Source organism: Barbatula barbatula (assembly GCF_947034865.1).
Source record: "Barbatula barbatula genome assembly, chromosome: 21".
NCBI classification, from domain to species: domain Eukaryota; kingdom Metazoa; phylum Chordata; class Actinopteri; order Cypriniformes; family Nemacheilidae; genus Barbatula; species Barbatula barbatula.
Genome location: NC_136784.1, coordinates 5,249,706 through 5,275,914, shown reverse-complemented (window position 1 = coordinate 5,275,914; position 26,209 = coordinate 5,249,706). Strand labels below are relative to the sequence as shown.

At 38.9% G+C, this 26,209-nt stretch overlaps 3 protein-coding genes across 5 annotated transcripts in view; 1 reads left to right on the top strand and 2 right to left on the bottom strand.

Annotated features, from left to right (window-relative positions):
• nfatc1 (nuclear factor of activated T cells 1) overlaps window positions 1-12,425 on the top strand; it is a 35,705-nt gene extending 23,280 nt beyond the window's left edge. The window contains exons 9-10 of one of the 2 annotated variants that reach the window (XM_079484932.1): window positions 2,522-3,160; window positions 10,868-12,425. In XM_079484932.1, coding sequence (XP_079341058.1) covers window positions 2,522-3,160; window positions 10,868-10,923 — 695 coding nt within the window. In that variant the 3' untranslated portion in view covers window positions 10,924-12,425. The remainder of the gene's footprint in view (window positions 1-2,521; window positions 3,161-10,867) is intronic. The other variant, XM_079484933.1, reaches the window with a different exon arrangement.
• A 1,932-nt stretch (window positions 12,426-14,357) lies between these two features.
• Window positions 14,358-17,954, bottom strand: slc52a3-2a (solute carrier family 52 member 3-2a). The gene is made up of 4 exons (XM_079484289.1): window positions 17,607-17,954; window positions 15,250-16,306; window positions 14,954-15,077; window positions 14,358-14,873 (listed from the first exon to the last, which is right to left on the bottom strand). Exons 2-4 carry the CDS (start codon window positions 16,266-16,268, stop codon window positions 14,664-14,666), a joined length of 1,353 nt encoding a protein of 450 aa, XP_079340415.1. The 5' UTR covers window positions 16,269-16,306; window positions 17,607-17,954; the 3' UTR covers window positions 14,358-14,663.
• A 333-nt stretch (window positions 17,955-18,287) lies between these two features.
• On the bottom strand, window positions 18,288-26,002 carry slc52a2 (solute carrier family 52 member 2). 2 transcript variants are annotated; one of them, XM_079485273.1, is made up of 5 exons: window positions 25,782-26,002; window positions 21,234-21,376; window positions 20,208-21,063; window positions 19,903-20,026; window positions 18,288-19,672 (listed from the first exon to the last, which is right to left on the bottom strand). In XM_079485273.1, the coding sequence occupies exons 2-5, from the start codon at window positions 21,361-21,363 to the stop codon at window positions 19,463-19,465; spliced, it is 1,320 nt and encodes a 439-aa protein (XP_079341399.1). In that variant the 5' UTR covers window positions 21,364-21,376; window positions 25,782-26,002; the 3' UTR covers window positions 18,288-19,462. The 2 variants fall into 2 exon arrangements, with proteins under 2 accessions (XP_079341399.1, XP_079341398.1); XM_079485272.1 differs by lacking the exons at window positions 18,288-19,672; window positions 19,903-20,026; window positions 20,208-21,063; window positions 21,234-21,376 and adding exons at window positions 21,811-24,622; window positions 24,799-24,917 and having other exon boundaries at window positions 25,782-25,988.
• Window positions 26,003-26,209: the final 207 nt, after the last annotated feature.

Here is a 26,209-nt window from a genome sequence, read left to right as displayed (position 1 = left end):
GGCACTCACACTGCACTACTGTCTTTTTTTAGATGGGGTCCTGTGAAGATTAGCACAGGTTTTGGGCCTTCCTCTTATGATGTGGCTCAGGACAAAATATCTAGATCAATACTATCTATATAATCTATAGTATTGTATATAGGAGGTCTGAGCAATTCCAGCTTTATTGGCAATAGTTCAGAGTGTAGGCATTGCAGATTGTTAAATATTCTTCTTTCTGATGGCCAAGATGATGGCTTGCTTGGTGACCTGGTTCCTTTCAAGTAACTTAGACCTTCTTCCCAAGACTGCATTTCATTTCAGATTAACAGAATGACAAATGAGTCCCTCCGTCTGATGACTCTATAATGAGTATTAAAGGTTCAATGAGGTGTCAAAAATCTACAACATCTGATATTCTTTGAGGTTATGCACGAGGCCCAGTGATCGACATCTCCGTCTGTATGGCACTGCACTTTGTCATGTGCTGGAAGCCTCATTTCCCCCTGCCGGGCCTAAAATAGACGTCTAGTCCCTATTTTAAATCCTGCGGTCTGACCGACTGGCCCAAATAGGTTCCCTTTTTCATTGTATTGTTGACAGAGTTCAAAATAAAACTTCTTCAGTGCTTCTGTGGAGGCATGTTTGCATGAGCGATGTCTCAATGCAGAGGAAAAATAAACTGTTACAGAATGACAGACTGTTGAGAAGCATAGCCAGAAGTTAAAAGGTGAAAAACACAACAATGTGAGAATGAAGAGTTTGTCAACAGCAGATGAATTCTACACGGTAGCTTAACATCTGTTAGCCAGAATCAAGACTCAACAATGAGGATTTTTTTCTGCTGCCCAGTCAGGCCAGATGTTCGTATTTATACTTGTCTTGCCAATATTTGACTGGCAAAATGTGTAAAAAGATTTATTACATAGATTCTTCCTTTTTTTAAAGCAGTTTATTCTAAATGTTTATCTATTTATGTTTTTAATTGTCAGTAGTTGGGAATTTGTAATGTACATGACAGCTATACATTCATAATCCTAATTCTGCACAATTTGTTTTTAATTTTCAAACATTGCCTCTAAAGTTATTATTTAAATCAAATCTGTCTGTTCGCCAGCTACAGATGACATTACTTTATTGTCAATATTTGCAGTTAGTTTAAAGGAGTCATGTCACTTGGTTTTGTTTTTGTCAGACACATAAAGAAGTCGATATTGTTGATGTTCTAGAATTGATGTGCACTGTGTTTAATGTGTACAGGGTCCAAAATGAACTCTTTGCCATGCCTTCCAGCAGTGGGTGATGTGACAAATGGTCATTTTAAAGGTTACTAGTCAAGACAGATATATTTTTCTTTATTTTGATTTGTATTGTGCCTGTCATTTACATTAGCAGGTATTTGATTATAATTCTTTCAATTCAACCTTAACCATGTATTATGTTGCATTTCTTAAAGGGAACGTTCACCCCAAAAATATAAATTGCTTTGTTTGGTTGGTTGAACACAAAGTTATTTGGATGAATGGTAGCAACTGAGATTTCTGGGGCACCATTGATTCCCAACGCAGATACAATTGTTCTATTTTTTTTGTTCTGTTGAACACAAAAGAAAAGAATTTGAGAAAAAAGAAAGAATTTAGAAAAGCAAACATTTCTCGGGCACTTTTGACTAATGGTAGTCAATGGTGTCCCAGAAAGTTGCTAACATTCTTATAAATATCTTTCTCTGTGTTCAACAGAACATGTAATTTTATTCAAGTTTGGAACAACTTAAGGTTGAGCAATTCGTGACAGAATTTTCATTTGTGTGTGAACTATCCCTTTAAAGTTACCGTCCAACTGACAAGTTACTCCCATTTACTTTAACCTCATTTCAATTGTTACTCGCATTTGACCTTTGGCAAGTGTTCATTTTGGACCTGATTGTGTATGTTAAACAATTACCTTCATCACTGTAAGTTTGAACTCCGTGCACCCAGTTTGTAAGATATGCCGATCTGTTTCTATTCAGCCAGTCTCAGTCCGATTCTTATCCCAGATGCAATTTGGCTCTTTTAAACCGGAGATCTCATCTTAAACGACACACTGAGTATTCTACTGAGAGAAAAATCCAGATTGTTTCTTGACGGGGCTTTTTTCGAAACTGTGGATATGAGGCTACTGTAGCAGTAAAATATTTCATAATGCACGCTTATATGGTATTAGTACTGGGGGCAGATCCAAAAATAATAAGGTTTTTATTTTTGCAAGCAGCTGGAAGGCTCTTACGGCGATGATTCATCCCTTTTTTTCCTCTTTCTTTAAATATTTTCGGTTGGGCGGGCGCGCGTAGTCTGAGACACATAGACTCATTGATGAGAATGTTTGTTTCGCTGTGGGTATCCTAGCCACAAACCCACTCACTCGTGCTAGCTCGCAAAGTCACATGAAGGCAGAACGTGTGTTTATACAGTCTTCCCTTTTCCCCCTCTTACTCGTTTTATTTCTCTTTACCCCATATATGCGTCTCTCATACGCACTCCTTTCTCTTTCACCTTTGTAGTTCCAACCATAAAAACAGAGCCGCACGACGACTACGACCTCCCCCAGGTATGTACGCCGCTGCATCCCGCTGGGTTGGCTTTGCATCCAAAGCCCTACTACAGCCCTCCATCGTTGACTCCCATGATGCCCTCAGAATTGCGGCCCTGTGTCACAAGCACATTCGGAAGCAGCCCTCAAAGACTGGTGACAAAACCCACCTCCCTCTCCTGTTCGTCCTCCCCAAGCACCAGCCCCAAACTACAGGATCTCTCTCCACCTCACCTTTCCACTAAGTGCCTACCTGCAGGATCCAACCTAGGGCCTCAGTCACCAACAATCCCACACGTATCCGCCATTCAGCCAACACCCGGACACTACCCACAGCCCATCCTTTACCCCACGGGAAGCGCAGCGTCCTCTCCGGGGTCCCATCCTTCCACTCCGAACTCAGCTCCAGATCTCCCCTTCACTCCCAACCACAGTTTGACCCAATCACAAGCCACAAGCGATGGCTCAGCCCTTGCGGCTCCGATAACCAAAGGACCGGTGCGGGGTGGATCGTCCCCCCTCCTGCAGGAAGAGGGAGAAACCCCCACCATGCTGGCTGTCAACATCAAGCAGGAACCGCAGGAACTGGATCAGATGTACCTCGATGATGGTAAGTGACAGCGCAATATTCCAGCCCAATTTTGTGACCATGTGCATCGTAGTCGGGTGATGTAATGCCCAACAGATGTTTCTAATTGCTCTATGTTTTTGCTGGAGTGCTCCCTCACAAAATTAAGACTTAAGATATAGCGCGGACGCCACTGCTACAGCAGACCCGATGTTTAAAATATTGAGAAAGAGAGTTAAATTAAGTGGAAAGTTAATGAATGACTTCATTAGTCTCCCTCCTCAACTTTAGCGTTAAATTTTAAGCATCTGTGGAAGGAAGGTTCAGCAGATAGAGGAACTTTAATATCGTATCTGTCTATTAAATAACAAGCGCTGATAGATAATGGTTCTCAGCGTATTAGCAGGAATGGTAGTGGTAATGAAAACAGCTACTTGGATCTGCTGAAATATCGTGTTGTACTTCATGCCTGGCAGGAGATCACCTTTTAGCACTGTCGCTTAGATTGTAATATGACGATTCACAAATGGTCTGGATATGTGTAGCTTTTCAACACGGTAGACCTATTGACAGACCTACAGTGTTTCTTCAGTTTGGGCCTTGAAAGATTTACTGCCTTCAAAGTGACTTTTGAATAATTAAACTCCATGCAGACTAGTTTTATGAAGTAAATAGTCCACATTCGCTTATTCTGTATATGATCATCATAGACTTCTAAGATCCAACCTTAGACTGTTTGGATTATGGATTCCAGGCGCCATAGTGGTTTTCTTTATGTTCCAGAACAGGCTTACGTCGTCTTAACTTCGAGAGCAGTTGATATATAGTCCATACTGCCCAAACTGAGCGGAAACGCGGTTAAGTTCTAATGCACTCTAATGCACCGAGTGAGCAGAATTTTTTATGGCTCGGCTTGTCCAAATTATTACCTGTCATTTCTCCCCTGGCAAAATCTAACACGTTTTATCCAGCGCTAATGTGGCTCCCCATGTCATTAGAAGTTTAGGTTTCATAGCCCTAATGGAGTCTTTTAGGTGTGGCGTATCACGAGCATGTACACTCGATAATTCGATTTCACACAGAGGCACTTGTGTACAGAAAACCTTGTAGGGTTTCATGCATCGTCCATCATCTAGTACTGAGGTTTTTAATCAGCCTTTAGTGCTTTTAGAAATCATTAAAGATGATAATAAATTCGCCGGATTTGAATAAGCTGTCGGCTTGAATCAAGGTCTAAAAGTTCTTTGAGTGACCGCTTAGCCTTTAACTTCATTTGCCTCTCACTGTTTCCTCTGATAGGGTCTTTTTCTTGTTTTCTTTCGGTCCTGCGAGGAGGGGTTACAAACCCTTTTACTCATGGAAACTCTTACAAAAGCTGGCCGCGAGCCTGGCTCCTGGCCTTCACCAGCCGTAAGCTTTGAGTGGCCTCACTGCAATAAAGAACACTGACTTGGCCGCTGCAGACACGAGCCTGTGGCTTGATCTCTGCCAGAATCCAACTCAGCCGAGCCAAAGCAGTAGATCCTGCCGTAAAGGAGGGGGGTCACTGTGGGAACTGTTCCACAGCACGTGACCTGAGAGCTGGGTTCCCCGTAAGAAACCACAACAAACTATCCAGTTAGCCTGAGGGGCTGTTAGGAAGTGTATGCTGGAGCTATTCAGAGCCTCTGGGAAGGCTGGGAGGATTTGTATGTACAGTTATTGCAAGATGGTGACTTTCATGACATTTATGACCGTACATGCTTCCATTTAGTTATGTAAACTGTTTAAGAAATATATATATATATATAATCTTAATTGGTGCTTACGGAAAAGTTTGTGTAGATAATTCTGAGCTATTATTTCAAGTGGGTGATTAACAGCATCATGACTCGCTGACTATAATAATGAAAACCAAGAACATCTTGTGGTTTGTTTCTTAGTCAGGCAAACATGTTTTTTGGGGAAGATGTACCCTTGTGAGTCAATTGTGGTGCTGGTCATTGTGGAGATGAAAAATCCCAGTGTGAATGTGATTCTGACCCGAGGTCTGTTTTTCTTGTCTTCTGTTGATTAGAACAAGTAGGACTTTGGGGAGTTTTGCCACTTGTGGGCCCTTAATGAGCATAACAGTGCTGGTGGGATAATTGTTTGTAAGTTCCTTGTTCCCCCATTGTGTCTTGAAGGTATAGAGAGCGAGCTGTGTCTCCCGCCTCTATCACTCGACTCCAGCTGTCGCTTATCCCGCTCCAACAGGAAGCAGGTTCTTGGGTTACCTCACATCCACATATTCACTTCCCAGTCACAACAGCCAGATACAAGACCTTTATATCAGAGTTATATCTTAGAGGGGCAGTTGTCAAAGTAAAAACGCACAAAGAAAACATGGTTTCAAGCTGGTAGCAGGTCATTAGTTTATCTGAGCTGGTCATTGGCTGGTCAGGTCAGGTCGATCGGCTGTTATTAATTAGACAAGCAGGTAGTTTTTGCTGGTCTGAGATGGTCTTCCCCAGGCTTGTACTCACTAGGTAACCTGTGGTTCCAATATGGACATTTTTAGTTAATTCAAACAAGTTGTTGCTCGTTAGGTTTGTACATATTTTTTCATGGGTTGAAGGAACCCAGCATTTTTGGATTGTATTATAATATTGAGACACAATTAATATTAAGACCCACCAACACCTTTTTAGGAAATATGAAGAAAATATGAGTAAAAAGTTTTAATAATAGTTTTTATTTTATTTCTTTTTATTTTATTTATTAAATATAAGCATTAAATATAGTTTTGTTTTCCGTTTTATTGTAAATTTTTTATTAATACTAGTGCTAAATTAAATGTAGTCTTGTAGTTACAATTTTTGCGTTTTTGTTATGTTCTTTTGCTGTTTTAAAATTTAATTATTGCATTTTTTATATTCAGTTTATATTTATTTTATTTTATTCATAAGTTATGTAAGTTATCAAAATAATTAACATGGCTAGACATTAATTGGACTAAATGGTTTTTGTGTCATTCACTGCCACAGCCAAGTGACTGCGCAACCCACAGTAAACCTCTACCAGATACCATCCTCCAAAACACAATTATTAAAATGCATTATTTAATGAACAAATATTAAGCCTTTTTTAACTCAGTCCTAGAGGGGTACAGGAAAATTGATCAGAGTCATAGTAAACTTTATTTTGGCAAATCGCTTCCATAGTAACACAAGGATACCCGCGGCGGATATGCAGTGGTCAACAGATATAATCAGGAAGTACAGTATTGTGGACATTTTATTTAAAAGTCCGGATCGAGGACTGAAACGGAACATGGATGCCGGATGGCATGATTCACAGTTTCTTCCTGAGATCAGGGCTGATCTGAATTGTTTCTGTTTGAATAGTGTTGATTTAAAAGCTAATACGTTTTTAATGTGTTGTTGAACCAAACGTTGCGTCCCATGCTCATAGATTTCTTTTTCCATGCAGGCTAATAAAAACGTAGCTGACTAACTCGTTTCATGATCACACTATAAATTAACTTCATGCATCATCTGCATCAACTCTGAATCATTTCTCACGTGCTGCAGTATCTCTCGAGCCACGTTAAGCTTATCGGGGTATGAAAAGTTATGAAGATTTGCACTCAGCTATTGGGCGCTGTTTGCCAACTCAAACATCACCAAAAGCTGAAGTCAAATAACACTTGTGAGTTTGGTATGGTGTCTGTTCAACTGGCTTCTCGTATTAGTCTGGATCCAGTCAGTTATCACCTGCTGGAGTTCTTTCATTAGACTCCTCATATGAAATGTGGCAGCAAATTGAGATGTATCCTATGGCAACAGCCAACAGTTTTCTTTTTAAGTCTACTGTGTACAAAAGCGGTCGCCAGTCCAAAGCATCGCAGTCAGCGCGTGATTCATCAGCTGCTATCCTTAGCCAAAACCCCAAACCAAAATTGTTGACCAACAGAGACTTAAAAACAATCAAAGTTTCCTAGGTCTTTTCAAAATGTTAACGTATGTGTCAACACCTACCGAGACTTGAGTCTTTATTTACTCTCAGAACAAGATGAAACCCTTTCAAATGTAAGCTTGTCATCTTGGCTCAAAATGACAGTATGCCTAGAAGTCACTCCCGCTCAACATAAATATCTTGATTGCTTTGGATATTTCATCTTTTACTTTGTACTTCTCTCTGCGGTATCTTCTTAAAGAAACAGTCCAACCCAAATTATTCTCTCTTAAAGGAAAACTTGTCCAAAATGTTGCGCTACAGTTCACACAAGTATTATAATTCCTTAAAGAAACAAAAATTATTCTCACTTAAAGGAACAGTTCGCTCAAAAATATTGCTCTCTTGAAGGTTACCCCAAAATGAAAACTGACATAAAGCTAAAATCCAAATAGCTAGACTTTGATTTGAAAAAGAGTGTGTTATACAAGCAAAAGAACTGCACCTGGCCCGATAACCTGACAATTTTCAGATAAAGTCAGAATTGAGTTTAGCCGATCACTATACTGGGAACTTATGGACATTTTCCACTATGAAGCATCTACCCTTCATCCCATATAGTAGTTCTTAGAATCGAAAAGATCCTTTCGCTAACCTCTGCTCGCCATAAATTATGTAAATAAAATTTTATTGCACCGAGTCAGTCATGCAGGTATTTCTTCCCAAACTCCTTTGTTTTGACAGTTGGGAACCTAGTGATTCAAGAGACCTGAATTTTAATGTCCAAACTCCCATGGCAGTTGTCATTGCTCGCCAGATTTTTTTTTCACCAGAAGACATATTGGCGTAATTTACTCCCAACTGTCAAGGGTCTTAATTGTTTCAGTATGTACTGGTGCTTGTGTGGCACGCTCGTGTGCGATTCTCATCCCATAATTCAAGCATCTCGTTGATTCATTTCCTGTTCACATATTAGTGCTATTCAATCAGAAAGCTGCTGGCAGTGCATATCATATGGGCTGATGCCCAAAAGAATATGAAGAATATGCCTTAATCTTAAATATCAGTGATTCTGTTTCTGGGATGTTATTGTGAAAACTCAAAAATGGAATGAATTTAATTGAAAAAGAAACAATTAAATAAACTAAATGGATTATGTTAGATTTTAAACATTATGCTCACTTTACCTGCAAGCTTGTTTGTCTGCAGGTGGATTTCTGATCTAGTTATGGCCAAAAGAAATGTATTCAGTCTCAAACATTTATCTTTGTGATCAATTTGATTTGTGAAATTGTGAAGAATTATGTTCCATTAGCTCCATAAGCTTATTCAATCTAAATGTTAAAAAGTAAACAACAGCTTTTTAAATTGAAGGATATCAGAACTCTTTTGTGAAATGTAAGTGCAGCTGTTTTGACTGTGCTCCTGTTTGCTTAGTCAAGTTATTAATGGCGGAGATTTCTGAAGCGTAGTTCTTTTATTTTTGGGAAAGCGATCCTATGTCAGTTTGAAGACAATTACAGAGACCATGGTCAAGGAGAAACCAGGAGCCTGGGAAGAGACGATGTCAGTCCAGGGTCAGGTAGGGTGGGTCCACCGCACCTCATGAGAAGATGAAAGACAGACTCGGCTTCATTGTTTAGAGGGAACGTCTGCATTCTGGGCCGCTCTTAGTCCCTTAGGCAAATTTGCAGTGAGAGCATGAAGGCCATGGTTCATTTGAAGGAAATTCCTCAGCAGGCTTCCTGGTCTTGGCCGGGAGCAACACTTCGGAGAGGAAATCCACTGCCTTTAGCTAACATGTGTATTCTCAATTTCTCTTTCCCCTTTCTCTTTTCCTTACCTTCATATTGTTGGGACTTTAAGGGGACAGTTCACCCACAAATACAAATTGAAGGGAAATTACAACCAGTCAACCCCAACTGAGCAAGCAACTTATTTGTACACTTCACAAGGGCACTCCCAAAACTCTATTGTGACATCACAACAGATCACGCTTCATACTCTTCAAGTGTATGATATTAGTAAAATCTGTATAAGTGGGCTATAAGTCAAATTATAGGGAAAGGAAAAACAATTGTATAGTGTAACTCATCCTAGGATGGTGGATATGAGGCACAGTTGTGGAGAGTAATTTGGGTGAAGAGTAAGAAATTAGATGTTGGCTACTGGAAAAGAAGCTGAACTATTTCTATAAAGCAATAGTTCACCCAAAAATGAGACATTCTTTCTTCATTTATTCAAACCTATGTGGGTTTCTTTCTTCCGCAGAACACAAAAGAAGATTATTTGAAGAAACAACAACAGGTACCCATTTACTTGCATTGGTTTTTTTGTCTATACAATAGAAGTAAATGGGTACCGACATTGTTAGATTACCAATATTCTTCAAAATATCTTCTTTTGTGTTCTGCAGAAGAAAGAAAGTCATACAGGTTTGAAATGACAAGAAGGTGAGTAAACAATGACAGATTTTTAAAGCTTATAATTTTCAGGTTTGTGAGTGTTTTATCATTAGTATAAACAATGAAGTGGCAACATGCTGAACATGTATTGACGGTCACTACATATACATATTGCCATGTGTTTTGCAGTCACGGTAAAACGGTTCAAACGTTTAGAAGCTTTCAGAAAAGTCATCAGAAGATTTAAATCTTTGCTTTGAGGATGGGGTTCCTCACTGCAAATGAGAAAAACACACACAGCTTGTTTAATACTTATCAAATCCTTCCTGCAGATTCTTACGTCCACGCTAAAGAATTCGAGGGCCAGCTAAAGCGGTCTGCTTCGATCGTAAAGGAAGAAGAATGTGCTGTTTTGATACCGATAGAGCAGCTGTCTGATACCGCTGTCTATCTACGGCCCTCAGACGTTTAAGAGCCTTTAGCGTCAATGAAAACGTGAAAATAAATTGTTTCTCTCTGAAAAATCAAACCTGAGTGTTATTTAATAACTGGTTCGACAACCAAGACGTTTGTGAAATGATAATGCGACTTCTGTTGGTCATACAACGCTCTCCATGGGCCGCTAGTAAGATAATACTCCCGGCACTAATATGCTAGAATGCTAACTCTAAGAGGCAGCTTCATCCGGTTTCCCTCCGATATCACGCAGCAAGTGAGTGCCCTGTTTGTCTAAAGTGAAGCAATGCTCAATCGCTTCCCATGCCAAAGCCAAAGAACACAGCTGACAGAAAGAGTCAGTGTCCGGGTGTGTGGGAAAAGAGAATAACAGATAGAAGGCAGGAAGATTGCAGACTGGGTCCTCCGTAGAAGGGCGTGAGATCATCTAAGCTTTCTTTCTCTCAATCCTGACACAATAAGGCAACAAGTGATTAAAAGTATCTCTTTCAATGAGTGTTTGTCCTGACCGGTTGTCGTTCAATTCAAATATATGATTTCTGTCCTTCTGAAACCTTGTATTTCCATATTAGTCCCCCTTTATGTTTGTACTGGATTTTGCAAATATCCAACCAAGTAATTGTACTAAAAAGTGGTTATCAACTTTAACAACATAGTTTTTTAAATCATTTAAAAAGTACAGTAGATTTTCCCATTTCGTAAAAAACAGCAAATTTGGACATCCATTGTTTCGGAAAGACGGCAACGATATTGTGCATCTTGTTTATTTAGCAAAGATGAATAAAGATCCTGTTGAAAAGCATTTCGAAGATGTATCTGTGATGTGTGCTATCAAGGCATTACATATTTCAAAACTTTCTTTTGAAAAAAACTTTTTATCTTTTGGTAACTTTTTTAACTTTTTAATTTTATGGTAGCTATATAGGTTTGGTTCAAGTCTTAAAGTAACATGATTTCCTCTTGTTTTTCACAGTTAATGAAATCATCAGGAACGATCTCTCCAGCATCTCGGTGCACAGCCACGCGTAGCAGCGATCACAGATTCATACATACTGAAGGACATCTTACAGAAGGATCACCAAAGGCCTGACTTTAAAAACCACCAATTCACGAACAAACCTTTTGTTCTCGAAGATTCACTTAATGTGTGGCCATCAGAACTGACTAAACTCAACTTGCTCTATTTCTACGTGGGACTTAAAGCACAAAAAAGTGCACTTCGTTACAAAACGTATCAGCGCATCCTGCCAAGACAGAGCGTCTGCTCTCATGGACCAAATCCTTTCCCTTTTTTCTCCTATATACTCTCTTGTACTTGTGTAGCTTTTAAATTATTACCGTAAGTGCAGTTTGACCGCCTTCTCTGTCATGTATATTTCTGAAAAGAAGATTTGCGTCCATTCAAGGCAAACTTGAGTACAGCCACAAATCAGTAACTTTGCAGGCCAAAACCAGACATCCAGTTGACACGTGCTCGGTTCTAAATTATAACCTAAGCCTTTTTGTTTGGATGCGTGTGTGTGTGAATGCAGGTGCACGCTCTCTTTTGTTTATATGTTTTTGTTATATTTCATCATTCAATGGCACAATTCATTGTTCCTCGTGAAGAAGAAACTATTAACAACGGATTGCCTTTGTGGGAAAATTTGTAAAAATATATTTTTGAAGCCCAAGAGGCCTTATCGACTCGCCTTAACCTTATGCCAGATTGTAGTTTTGTTCTTGATTCGACAGCAGATGTCTGTGTCCACTCATGTCTGAAAAGCCATTCCAATGTTTATAGCTTTTTTACTATCAGGTATGATTACATGTTAACTGGAATTTGTATGAATAGAATAGACTAGAATAGAATTTATTTATTTGGAGTGAGCTGGAATTCATCAAACGCAAGCCATAAGGGACGTATAGCAAATCTATTCCCTCGTCTGTCACATTTCAGTGGTAGTTACCCCAGAAGGACTGGGCTGGCATTGTCAACCATTCAATATTATTCTAGCAAGACAAGATTTTATTCAGATTAGGCTCCGCTCTGTTGAACTGCCTTTGAACAACTAAATATACATTTCACTATAACTGCCTCTTTGACCTGATGGTTTACTGCACTGTGCCTTAAAGTGTTTTATTAAGCAGGAATACTTTTGTATGTATTTTTTGTCCTCTCTAATTATAAATGTAATGCATGTTTCTCAGCATATAATGAGATTTTGGACAGGAGTTTAATTCCTGTACAATGTATCCTTCGTCTGTAGAGCGTTAGGCAATATATGCACTTTAATTTGTATTTTTCTTTAATAGGGTCTCGAAAATACCACATTGTTTTCTTTTGTTGTTGTTGATGTTGTTGCTTTTTGACAATCAGACCTAATTCATGAAGAGGATATATTCTTCCAGAGGGTCTCAACAATCAAATTGATGATAGCTTTTCTTTCACATATGTGTATTCGATTTACCAATGCTAGTCACAATTTTACAGAGCATTTTCATTTCAGTACCAAATATGCACAATAAATTCATGCTTTGTTGGCTCTTTTAGGGGTGTGGACTGTGGAGTATAAAAATATGCATACAAAAGTTGACGGTTGACAAACAAAACTATGACAGTTCCCTTAAGGTTACAGTAGTATGACTAGTTAAGCATACGTAATAATTTATATCAAGGAGAAATAGCCATTGATTTATTAGACAGGTCTTTTGTCCAAGCTGTTAAAAAAATCAGAAATTCTGACTTAATGTTCAGTCTCACAGACACAGTTACAGCTTTATCTCTCAGACACAACGGCTCATTAAAAACACGGCGCTATTGTCTGAAAAGGAGCTGTGAAATATGCAGAAGATTTCTTCCCCGGAGAGCTTAACATCCAGAGTAGTAACTAATGGATCAAAGTAGAAGCAGCTGTTCAGTCCAGGCTTCGAGCCAAGCTCACTGTGACACCTGCCAGGCGGACAGGAATATTTTCCATGAGTTTGAATCCCGAGTCACACTGCCATGTTCACAACGCACAGTCAGGGTGGGGTGGATCATCAAAGCCAGGGCCCAGAAATAGCCACTCTATTAGTAGGCTGCCTGGGTGAGGATTGTTTGAGGGCCAAGAAGATGAGACCTTTGGTAACTGTCGTTCTATAGCCATCCTCTCTTCTTAAGTTTATCACTGTGTCAAGGAAACCGTGCTGTCGAGTGAAGAACCAGGCGCCAGTAAATCGCAGCAAAGTCTTAAAAATCACAGATGTTAGACTTACATCCTATTATGTATAAATTCATACAGTGGATTGCAATAACAGCTTGCTGGATCAATGCAAGATGGTAGTGGTTATGCACAGACTGTTTTCATCAGTCCAGTTTATTAAAAAAATCAACGAGCGGACGTTTAAAATGATCTATTCTCTTTTCATGTTTTAACCCTATGAAATAAAAATATTCAATCTATGAAAATGTTCAATCTTATCCGTAGTTGTACTTCGTTGTTTTCCTTAAATAATAAACTTGGCATACAAAAGTATGCACATCTACATCTAACAAAATATGTAGTGCAGATCATTAGCAACACGAGAACGTCCCCTAGTGGTCATTTGATGATTCTGCAATATGGCACTTGAAGTTGTACTCACAAACCTATATATAAAAATAATTCTGCTTGCCAAAAAATGCAAATATATAGAATATAAATAAATATAGAAAATGAAGCAAAAAAATGCACACCATACAGGCATATGCAGATTATGAGATGTGGATTTCACACTGTTAATATACCCAGATCGAGAACCGCTGAAAGGCCTTTCGTTATCTCCGAACGATAACAATACAATTATATTCTATAGTATTTCTAATAATCTAGTAGACTACGACATTTAATTATATATAGAATTATTAGGCCAACACTACGACATTTTGACCAGTCTGCAAATATTGTGACAATTATTTGTTTCCTCATTACTGTGCCTTTATGTTTCTGTCACGTGACTGTGTTAAGCGTCTGTTAATTACGAATCTCTCTGTGCTTTACCTCGAAACGTGATTCAACGTTGAAATTCCATCTGGGTTATAGTGCTCTGCCTTAGATACTGTTTGTTTTCTTTTGTAAATAATGTGTAAAAAAAGAGTTTTCTATCCATGTTTTGCATTGATTATTTTACTCATCATATAGCCACTTTCTTAAATGTCACTGTATCTGGACAGCACAGTCTTGCGTGATGACGTCATTCCCGCGCAGGCGTTATTAACATGCAAATGAGTCTAATAAATCATTTCAGACAGATGCTGGTTGTGCTGCTTCTACTTACAGGACCAGAGTTGATTTTCCGTCAAGTTTTATTCAAGGTAGTGTTGCTGAATGAATGTATGGATTTCTTTGTTAGGCCAAGTGTTAGTGGATAGTAGAATTCACATCTTCTTGTGAACTTAATGGACCGATATGTTTGAGCTTATACGGCTACCTACTACACAAATAATTGCACAAACCAACTTTAGATTCAATATTTTATTGGTTTAATGTGAAGCATTTTATTAGAAATAACGTTTGACCGAGCGTTCCTCAGAATCGATGTAGACCACTGGATGGCGCGATTGACCAATCTCAGATTCTCGTAATCAGCTAAAAAAGAAGTCTGCCTCTACGAATGAAAATAACTCTTCTGAATATTGTATAATTCCCCACAACTAAGAGTCTGCTGAAAAAAAGTGAGTTAAAAATTACGTCTTTATCTGATAAAAATGTAATAAATTTTAGGCTAATGGATAATATTAGAGTTAGCATTTTCCCAAGACTCTTATTTCATAAACACTGTTTGTTACATGGGTCTCCTGAAGTGAATAAGTCATATACATTGACTAAAGGGAATATAGTTACTGCCCCCAGCATTGAGCCCATCTGAACTACCGCTCCGCACCACACAAGAGCACCGTGACCTTCATCGCGCAGAATGACTGCAATAATCACCTTTACAAATGAAAGAATGAAAATGAAAAAGAACCATCCCAACACCTGTAAAACACACAAACACACATATGTTTTAAAGATAAGATCAAACAAAACTAGGGCCTACTTTAAAAGTAAATGCTCACCATAAACACAGCTCCCGAGGTCTCATTAACTAGAAGAGGGCATGGACTCAACACAGCCATACCCATAATGTAAACTCCAATAAGAGACCCAGCTGAAGTGAGAAGACCCAGCAACACTAAAGACCTGTTGTGAGGCAATGAGATGCTTAATGTCAGTGTGTATAGCCAAAGTTTGGCTCAAAACATATTTTGTAATAGCATATCTCTGTTTTGAAAGGGACATTGACATGTTATTTAATAAATTAAAATGTATTTACTGTAGGATTCAGTACTGATTTAGTCTCAGTAAAGCTCACCTTCGAAGATAAAACATGGTGATGAAGCAGGCCACGGGATTGGCAACATTCGCCATAGTGGCAGACCAGTGATAAGCCTGGTTTCCGTAGGGTAGACATGAGTATGATTGAACCGATGGCAAAAGAGTATTTGTCAGAGCGTTCACCCAGGCCAGGATAACGTAGATGTACACCACCTGTAACCAGCTGTACTTCCCTGTCCCAAAACTGCTCTTGGGCTTGTCATGACCCCTATGAAGACCAATCATCGGTTTCTGTTCAGTTCTTTTGTTTTTCAATTGGGATATGGAGTCTACAGCATTGTTGTGTTTAGCGTCATGCTCTTGAAGCGCGGCTGGATGGTTGTTTAAAAGTACAAAAGATACCAAACAAACCACCATCATGGCTGTCAGGAAGAAAAAATAGGCTTCAACTGAAAAGTTGGCAGGCTTGTACTGAGGCACAAGGTTGTCAACATCATCAGATGCATTTAGATGCTGAAGCAGTGTTTCATTGGATCCGAGGATCTGAGATGCATTGACGCAATCCATGACGCCAACACCCTGCACCATCGCAACTAGAGCTGGCACAAGACCGCTCAGACCTTCTCCTATATAATACGTGGTCAGATATTTTGTCTTGAGCTGCATCATGAAGGGAAGGAAAGTCACAGATGAAGTGCAGTCCACGATGGAGATGAAGAAGGTAAGAAGCAAGAGGGGAACACTACGATCCACACCTTGCACTTCGACCCTCTCGCTCCAGAAGAACGCCAGTAAGAAGCTGGCCAGAATACCGAAACTTACAATGAAATAGATAACTGCTGTTTCTTTAAGAGTTCCTGGACGAAACCGATGCATCAACGTCACAAATAGAGGGCCGATGTTGGCCATTTGGACGATAACAGAGAGGTAGGATGGAAGATACCAGCCCTCAGGGGTGTGTGAAACGATTAGCGGAATCTCCACCCAAAGCCCACAGATGGTGACCCAGGATCCCATGCCAAACAGGCAGGCCAAAACATGAGTGAGGACGGTCATGGTTGGGGTGATTTAGATATTCCTTTGGAGATCAGAAGCTAGAAGTACAAAGAACAAGTACAAGAGAAATACAGTTAGTCAAGAAAAATCTGTTATTAAAGGAGTAGTTCGCCTTCAAAATGAAAATTCTGTCATTATTTTCTCACCCTCTCGTCATTTCAAACCTGTATGACTTTCTTACTTCCGATGAACACAAAAGAAGATATTTTGAAGAATATTGGTAACAGAACAGCATAGCCCACTTTCACTTCTATTGTAACCTATGCAAGTGAATGGGGGCTGTGCTGTGTTAACAGCATTCTTCAAATTAATCTAACCCCGGTTCATAAGGATAAGTTTATAAAAAAGGTATTTATAATTTCAGCCGTTGGGTACAAATTCGCAGGTCATGTTACTTAATTCGACTTAAACTCATGTAAAGATACATACATAAAGGATCCTGCAGTTTTATGTTTCAAACAGAGATGGCACTGTTTAGGCGTTAATCACTTTAAAACATTAAAGGGATACTTTAATAAAATTCTGTCATCATTTACTCACCAGAGTTGTTCCAAATCTGTATACATTTCTTTGTGAACAAATTGAAAGATATTTGGAAGAACCCATTGACTCCCATAGTAGAAAAATAAAATGGTAGTTAAAAGTGCCCCAGAACAGTTTGCTCTCCTACATCCTGATATGGAGGGTGAGCGAGATCTGTTTGATTATAAGCATTCTTACAAATATCTTTCTCTGTAATTTATGTCAGAATGTTCCTTTTTGGGCAAAATATCCTTTTAAGTCAGTTCTTATATTCTGGTGGCTTTTAAAATGTTAGTCAATTCTTAGTATAATGTTGTAAAGGCATCTTATGTAAGACTTAAGAGTTTTTGCCTAATAACAAGAAATGTTATCTCGGGGCAATCTGTTCAAGTTATTCAATAACATCTGCATTGTCTAACTATACTTTGATACTGTGCCAATGGTAAGAACAAAGTCAGGAAGGAGCATATTTCCTGCAGGCATATCAAAATGCAATTGGATACACAAACAAAGTCACTATACAAAGGTGCAGTTAGTTGTACATACTTTTAACACAGAGAGCTTTGCTATAAGCTATATTTAGCAGTGCTATAACAGAAGTGAATACAGCATTTGGTCCATGAATTATATGGAGCCCCCTTTGCTAAATTTTGTACTTATTTTTTATTCACTCAAACACTATGCAACATTGGATAAATGCAATCAGTTCCTATTGTTTTATCAGAAATAAATAGATAAACAGATACATAAATAAACAGGTACATAAATATATTAACAAAAAAGATATATATAGTATTAAACCAAAAAGGTACTTACATGCTTGGAGATCGTATGAGATTGACTGTCATATACTCCCATAGAAGGAATGTGTTTTATATCACCCTGCATGGGTTAATGGGTGTGCTTGACCAACCAAGACCACCTACTGTACCTGTTGATGTTTTATAGAAGAAAAAAGAAATCCACTTCCCATCATTTTTATGTTTCTATCACAAGATATTGTTGTAGAAATTTGAGCACCCCAATGTCAATTATTATAGAAATTTGCAGGAATCTTAACAATACTTGAAAAACTGTTTACAAAACTTGATATATTCCTATGCACAATTTTAAGAGCCCCTTACTGGATGTGACATATTTGCCCTTATACAACAGCACGAGTGCGCAATGTTTTCTGACTCAAGTTGAGACAGAAAATGTAAAAAATTTGCAAACTTTCAAGTTTAACATTAACATTTGGCTGTTTTTGTGCATAGCAAACAAGTTTCAGCTGCAGTAAAACATTAACAGTTAACAACGTGAGGTAAACAATGTTGGAAACAAGTGCTGTTGATCGATAAAGAGCTAGTGTAGTTTTATAACCTTCAGTCTGTTGTTTTCTTTTACTAATAGTTTTGATTCAATTGTTTTAGTGTCGTCATCACCATGATGATCTATTGCAATGAATAATTGTTAATTACCCAATTGCATTTAAGTACATAGAAAAGAAGCATAAAAGAGATGAAACAGTTCTCGACATGTTTATTTGCTTACAATGCTATCATTCTAACAACGGCCTATGAACAATTAACTTTATGATCCCATACATTTAAGCCATATAATGACCTGGAATAAAAATCCTTCACATTTAGGAGAGCAAGTATCCAGAGATTATTACTGCACAATATCCAATATATATATGACACATTGTGTCCAATACATTATTGTATTAAATGAGGCAGAAAAGGCATTAGAGCTACAGTAGTGTAAGTTTAAGTCTAAACTCAATTTAAGTCTATTCTGATTTTACTATTTGTGCCAAGAATACTTAGTTATAATTGTCAAACATTTCCCCTATTTCAAAAGTATTACTTCAAAGAAATTAGTCACAAGAAGTGCAAGTCCATCAGGATTTGAGTCAAAATACTGGCCTCACATCTAAATAAAAGTTAAAGTCCACATGGCAGCACCACAGACAGTAGATATGACATATTATACATATTTCTGATAGTACATTTAAGTTCACCCAAGAATTCTGTCATCATTTACTCACCCTCAAGTTGTTACAAACCTGTATAATTTATATGTTCTGCTGAACGCAAAGAAAGATATTTGGAAGAATGTTAGCAATTGTCACTGACTACCATAGTAGAAATCAATTTTTTTGTTCTGCTAAACACTTTTTATATTTTGAAGACTTTAGGAAAGCAAACGGTTCTGTGGCACCTTTGACTATCATTTCAATTTTTCCTACTATGTTAGTCAAAGATGCTCCAGAACTGAAAAAAACTGCAAAAATTCTTCCAAATATCAATCTTTCAGCAGAACAATGAAATTCATACAGGTTTGGCACAACTTGAGGGCGAGTAAATGATGACAGAATTTTCAGATGAATTATCAGTTTAAATAAATGTGCTTGTGATTATCGCAATGAGGATCAATGCAAACTTACCTGACTTGCAATAAATTAGACAATAACATTGATTGTCTGAACTGTGTTGGAAAAGAGAAATACTGTGTATAATATTACACATCGATGTTAAACAATTCAGGGGCATAATCATTGGCATTCAGAATAGCGAACTATTCCTTTAACTAAACAACAACAGGTTGTCACGAGTTGTAAATGTCCTGTGCAGGCATTTTGATTTTGCATTATAAAGGCATAGGGTGAATGGATGCAGGCTTTAACATTAAAGACATTTATTTGTGCAGTCCTGCGCTTGTTTGAAAACTTGATATATGCTGACAAGAGGGAACATCGTAAGCGCTCCGATAAGAGAACCAGCCTGAATGAAGACTCCACACCAGAGCAATGCTGCGTGTCCTGCTTCATGTAAAAGAGACCCGACTACCACCTTCAGATAGGAGAACAGGCCAGTGAAGATGATCCAGGAGATGATCTGACAGGCAGACAGGTAAAGGAAGAAAGTAACCAAGCTGGTTTGTGTTCAGATAGTGTGTTTTTACGTGTGGTAAATAATCAAGGGTTAAAAAATAGCAATGTCAATTTAAAAGTTGCATTAAAGGTGATACAAATGATTAGATTTTGAAGAATGATGACAAGTATCTCGTATCTCTTTATCAGATCTTATGAGAAAATGTATTTTAAAAATCTAAATAAGATACACACCACCAGAGCGATTCCATACTGACTTCCTAAAAGTGGTGGGCAAGGACTGAGTGCTGCCAGGGCCATGAGATAGGCGGCGCAAACTACGGCTCCTAGTGACATCACACCAAGACCAACGTTGGACCTGAAATAACACCACTTAAATTACTTCAGTTCTACAAAGTACACATAGTTGACCAAACTTGCATTGCACAATACATTTTCAGGGGGAAAAACGGACTTTCACTGCTCTAATCTGTGATATATTTTACAGTCGTTTTGTTATAGCATTGCAATCGCAAATAAAGAGAAATATTACAACTTACCTAAGCAAGACAAACATGGCCACAAAGCACGCCACAGGGTTTGCGATGTTGCCTAAGACGACAGAGAGGTGAAAGGTCATGGTGCCATAAGGCAAACAAGAAAAACTCTGCACGGATGGCAGCACGCCATTGGTAAGTGCGTTGGAGATTCCCAGCAGCAGGAGAAGATAGACATTCTGTGACGTCCAGAAGGACACAGCAGGAATCTGTTTTTCAACTTCCACCTGTTCTTCTGTGACTGGTGTACCTCCGTTTTGTAACGGGTGTGTCTCTTCTTCTTCCGCTTTACCCGTTTCCAGCTCTCTGTTATGATTTTCCCCTGTTTCAGCCTGAGTAACCACTCGGTATGTCAGAGCTAGGAAAGACAGGGCAGAAACAGCCAGCATCACAGTCAGAAACCAGAAGTAGTTTTGGACAGGGAAGTTCTCCTTGAGATATACAGGTTCTGTGCCGTTGGGCTTCTCGACACATTCTAGTTTCCCTATGCCTTGCCCCAAAGCAACCACACAGGGAAAGAGTGCACTTAGACCCTGGCCAACGAAAAACGTCCGGATGTATTGAGGGGGGTAACGGTACATGAATGGTAGGAAGGTCACGTTGGACGTGCAGCAGACAAATGACAGTACGAACGTAAGCAGCAGGAATGGGACAGATCTTGGCTCTCCTGCAACCGTGGCCACATGGGACCAGAAGATAGCAAGAAACACAGATGCAATCACGGCCAGTACTTGTATGGCGTGGATGACCACGCGTTCATTCAGCCGTCCTGGGGCGAAGTGGTGTGTTAAAGTGACAGCCACCGGGCCCAGATTTCCAAAGGCAATCAGGACTGAAAGATACGCTGGCAGGTTCCACCCTACGAAGAAAGGACACATCCTTCGTTGTCAATTCAATAGATTTGGCGCTTTATACTAAAGTGACTTGCAGCATATCACATTCAGCTGAGGCATATTTACATTCATCGCAATTTTACTATGATAATGGTATTAAAGTTTTTTATTTATTTTATTTTAAAACATTGTTTACCTTCAGGTAGAACACCAACAACAATTGGCAGCTCAACCCATAATGAGTTCACTGAGATCCATGAACCCAATCCAAACAAAGCCACCAGAATGTGTGTAACAATGGCATGATCCAACCATCCCGCTGCCATTGATTATTTATGTCTGGAAAAGGGGAGAAACCAGTCAAGTTATTTTTACTATACAGAATGGCACCAAAATTTAATGATAAAACAGATTAAAAGTATTCAATTTATGGTAGTTAAACTGATAGTTATGTGGTTAACTAGTTAATATACGACTTTAAACCTTTTATTTAAATATTTTACTTTGGTAAATAGTGACTGACTTTACACCCACTACAATTCACACAGACATCTGTTTAAGCGGAGAGTTTTTCAGACATTGTGCTGCTTTATTAAACACAAACTAATAATTTGAGTAGAAAACAAATGAAGCTGAAGATACTTAACCCTTTGGTGATGAATTTTTCTCAAGCATAACCGTGTCATTTGCTATGGATTGACTAATAAAGACCATATAACAATGTATTCAAAATTAAGCTAATCAAGATGTAATGTAAAATAGTCAGGACAAGTAGGTTTAGAAGAAAAACATCTTTATTGTTGCAAATGTTCAACAAAACTTTTTTACAAACATATCGAAAGAAATGTAAGAAACAACTTTATTGATGCGTCATAGAACACAAAACATCTTAAACCTAAAAAAGTATTATATGCAAGAAGAACGATTTCAACAAGACAATCAAGGCCATTCAAAGTTCTCATGGAAATCGTCTTTTTAGGTTTTGTATCTATACACTTGCTAAACAGTGACCCAGTGAGGGTCTGTAGATAGTGTTGGACTCAGGGTATCATTAGTCGCTATGCCTGATCCTCTGCTTGTACCAAATTCAGTTTGTTGTAACTGAAACTTTCTCATTTGGCAAGACATCCTTCAATGAAGAAATCATTTCTGTTAGCGAGAAACTAAAGTGATTCAGTTTTTTGTCTCTAGAACCCATGATGCACTTCTGGTAGTTCAGCTCACAGCGGAAGGCCTCACATTTCTCTCTCTGGCTTGCACCTTCTAGCTTTGTGAGCAATCGTTCAACATCTTGCTGGCTTTTACACGGACCGCCATTTTTGGAAACGGCTTTAATAATAATTTTCTTATAAACGTGATCTTGAGCTTTTTGCTTTAGTCTGTTCACCTTCATTTTTCTGACGTCACAGAGATTTGTCCCTTTAAAGACCCGGGGGCGTTTAAATGTTTGACGCTGTTGTTTTTGGATGGGTTTAGCAGGAGATAATGTGACCACGGGTGATGTAGATTCATCCATTGTCTTTTGGGGAGCAGGTTCTCTTTCAGGCTCTTGGGAAACGCCCCTCTCTGCCTGACCAAGAGTTTTATCTGGTCTGTTCTTCTCATATGGATATGCGTGACCAAATGGGTACTCTCCCATCAACTGTGAAAATGTGCAGTTTGACATCTGCACATTTATTTCTGTAGGCAGCTCTTTGCAGTACTCTCCTCCGGGAAGGAAATCTTTGAGATTTTCCTCCATTACGGCAGCTAGCGCTTTCATCATCTTCTGTAAACAAGCTCTCACAAGAGTGCCATACTGGTTCTCTGCATTGACACGACAGTATTTGAACACTCCCTTGAAATTGCTCTCTTGCACTGGAAGCTGTAAGAATACATTCAACAACGCTTCTGGCTGCATAAGGGGGCTCGTATCTTTCGACCATTCCAAGAGTTTATCGTACAGGCAATAAATGTACCTACTGAAAAGATAATATTCTCCATCACTCTTCAGCAGCTGCCACAAGGGACCCAAAACTTTAAGGTAGACAATGGCAACCACACAGACCAGCGCTTGCATATTTTCATCACTTGCATCCGCAGTGACGCTCTCCAACAGGATATTTGCGTCGTCGTTTAGATCCTGCAAATCAGATGCAAACAATGCAACATCTTCGTAATGGTGAACAAGTCCAGCTGCTGCTTCAAAGTAGTTAATGATGCGATTGGAATGATTGATAGGCAATCTAGAGCAGTTATCTCTCTCTGCGCAAAAAGCAAGCCAGTGTCTTCGGTAGTTAGGTTTGATCTCCTCTCTTGGACACAAAATTTCAGAAGCCATGCGAATGTAGCGGGTCACAGTACTCTCGTCAAAGTTGAGGAAGCTCCGAAATTTGGGGTGCTTGTCGCGACCAAGTTTCTCTCCCATGGTGTTCACTATATCTTTTTCGAATGACATCATTTGCTGCTCAATTATATCAATAACTTCTGAAAGGAATTGACTGATGTAATGGAGGAATTTTAAAGGTGGCACTAACAGAGAGGTGCCACCCTCTGTTGAGACACAAGCCAATACTTTGTCATTTAAGAATCTCAAGTTGGCATTTTCTTTCAGCATTGCAGAGAAGTGGTTTTTAAGCAGATCCATAGAAACCACTTTGGCTACTTCATTCTTACCTCCATACATTTCTGCTAGCTTTTGCAAAGAGAGCACAGAGATATCGAGAAGAGTTACACAGTCACCCGTGTCGGTTTTTTGGTCTTCCATATCATCTAAATGTGTTGCATAGTTTGTCTTGGATCCCCATTCCCCGTTTTCACCATTCACAGGCTCTGTTTGGTCGTGTTCATCTGTGTGTGAAATATCAACAGGCTCATCTTCCTCCTTGATCTCAGACTTATTCATTGTAGTTCGCCGTTTTTTCCTCAGATGTGCCTTTACCATTGCTATACTCCTGTATTCAGTCTCATCACTGTCAACTTCAAGATCGAATGGACTCTGAAGGAATTTGTCCAAACACCCACGACTCCTCTTTCGGCTACTCTGATTGTTGCGGTACTGCATCCTTAAATTCCTCAGACTTGCACGCAGAGGCCTGTAGGCGTTTCGTATCTTGCCATCTCTACAGAATAAGGGCTCAAAGTTACAGATCCAGGGCACCAGGACAGTTGGCTCTAATTTCTCTCGTGCAATAAAGTTAGTCAATTCCAGAACAAGGCCATTTGTGAGACCGGTTAATTTAGCACGATCTGAAAAGTCGGACATTTCAAGTAGATCTCTTCTTCCGATTCCGATACTATCACACAGAGGTCCGACGAATTCAAAGTTAACATCTGACTCAAGAAAGTTTTCCCTGGCATCTCCGGATAAGCTCAGTGCTGTTGTGGTGTTTCTCACAATCAATCCATGGAAGTCTGCAGACTGATATTGGGGAATTATCTTTTGGAGCCACTGTATTAAATTAACCCATGAAATGTCATGTTCCTCCCTCAGCAGCCCAACTTGAACCAATATGCGGTTATGACAAGGCTTTTCTTCTAGATTTAACACATCTCCATTTTGGGCACCAAGGAAGTCGTCAGCAAGTTTGGAGTAAAAGTCACCTTCTGCAAAACATGAAATAACATGATTGTATATACTGCCTACATGCAATAAATGTACATACACTTATACAGCGATAAAAGACATAAAACTGCAAAAAGCTGCAACAGAAACCATACACTTTGCATTTGTTTGTTTTGACTTGAATGCATAAGTTATAACAAAAAAACAAAGTACTTACTGAGTTCAGCAGCAATGGATTTAGCGCTCGCACAAGAAGAACCAAAGTCAAGCAGGTCATCCATAGTTGCACACCAAAGTGGTCTGGCTTGTATTTATTAAACCATCTGGTGGAGCATGCTTCCAAATAAAGGCCAAATAAATGTTTTAGTGATAACAGCCAGAGCATGGTAGTCCACAGTTTCTTAACCATGCAACAAAGACAATGGTTATTTTTAACAGGTGTAAGTCACACTATATTTTCCCTATTGCTATTACATGGTAGTGTTATTTTTGTGACAGCTCACTATCCATTTACAACAACAAATGATTTCTTCAAATTTTGATTATGCATGCATAGATTTATCATTTGCTGTAAATGGGTAGTTGACGAATACATTGTGGTGGTATTCTGGCTAATAGTGTAACTGTTTAATAATTACTATATTTATATTACTTTGAAATAATAAAGGGAACGCAGACCTTTTTTCAAGGCTTATGAAAAACACTTGTTGATGAGGGTTAACATTAAAGGAAGTGTAAAGAATATCTGGGACAGACAGTAAAAATATTAGGCAAAAGGTCAGCTGCACCCAGACCCTAGCCTAAATCTAGGTCACGTGTTTGTTGACTGGTTGGTTCAGTGATGTATTTGTTCTCCTTGTGTACCCCTTGAAAATTAAATTAACGCCCACGTGAGCACGCGGATCCTTATTGTTATAGACTTATACAGTTTGTCTATCAGTTGACCTGATGTCTCTGTCTGGTACATTTTGTTATCTGTTTGAACTCAAGGCTAGGAGCTAGCGTTTATTGCTGCACGTGCACCGTGGCTGATTCCCCCCAGGGCGGGGAATGCGAGTTTTTCCGACAACATCGTTGAGCAAATAAATAAGAAAAACTTGTGTTGCTTGCTCTCTTGCATTCCTGAAGGACTAGCAAATACATTTACCGCAGAGTATTGGTAATGTTGATACATCCTGAAGTGTTTCATGATGTACTCACCGGTATATTTCGCTGCAACGGTATTCCTTGCTTTTTATGGGATACGAGTCTTGTGCCGTTTTTATTTCTCTTTCGACCCTTTGCAGTGTGTAGACTAGAACAAATCTGGAATTCCGAGTCGGCGATCACCAAGGATGTTTGAACACTCGGAGGAGCATTCGCTCGACTAGCGTCGTGTTCTGTCACGTGTTGCTCAGTGGACTCTCTGATTGGATACATTCATTGCTTGCATAAAAGCTTCTTTTTTTTATGCATATTTTTCAGTGTTTTTGGGATCGTTTGTATTGACTTATTAAAATGTTTATTATTAAGCTGATTAAACACAACATGAGACATATTTTATTTCAATTTAAATATGACATTACGAAAATTTGTTTCAAATACACATCTTCATTACATTTATTTGAAAAGATACGCAACCACTATTT

Coding starts and splice junctions, on each gene's coding strand:
- slc52a3-2a (XM_079484289.1), bottom strand. CDS start 16,268: ATGACCGTCCTCACTCATGTTTTGGCCTGCCTGTTTGGCATGGGATCC. Junction 15,078..15,249: donor ACCATGTTTTATCTTCGAAG/GTGAGCTTTACT, acceptor GCCTCACAACAG/GTCTTTAGTGTTGCTGGGTC. Junction 14,874..14,953: donor CCTCGGGAGCTGTGTTTATG/GTGAGCATTTAC, acceptor TGTGTTTTACAG/GTGTTGGGATGGTTCTTTTT.
- slc52a2 (XM_079485272.1), bottom strand. CDS start 24,862: ATGGATGACCTGCTTGACTTTGGTTCTTCTTGTGCGAGCGCTAAATCC. Junction 24,623..24,798: donor ATCCATTGCTGCTGAACTCA/GTAAGTACTTTG, acceptor CATGTTTTGCAG/AAGGTGACTTTTACTCCAAA.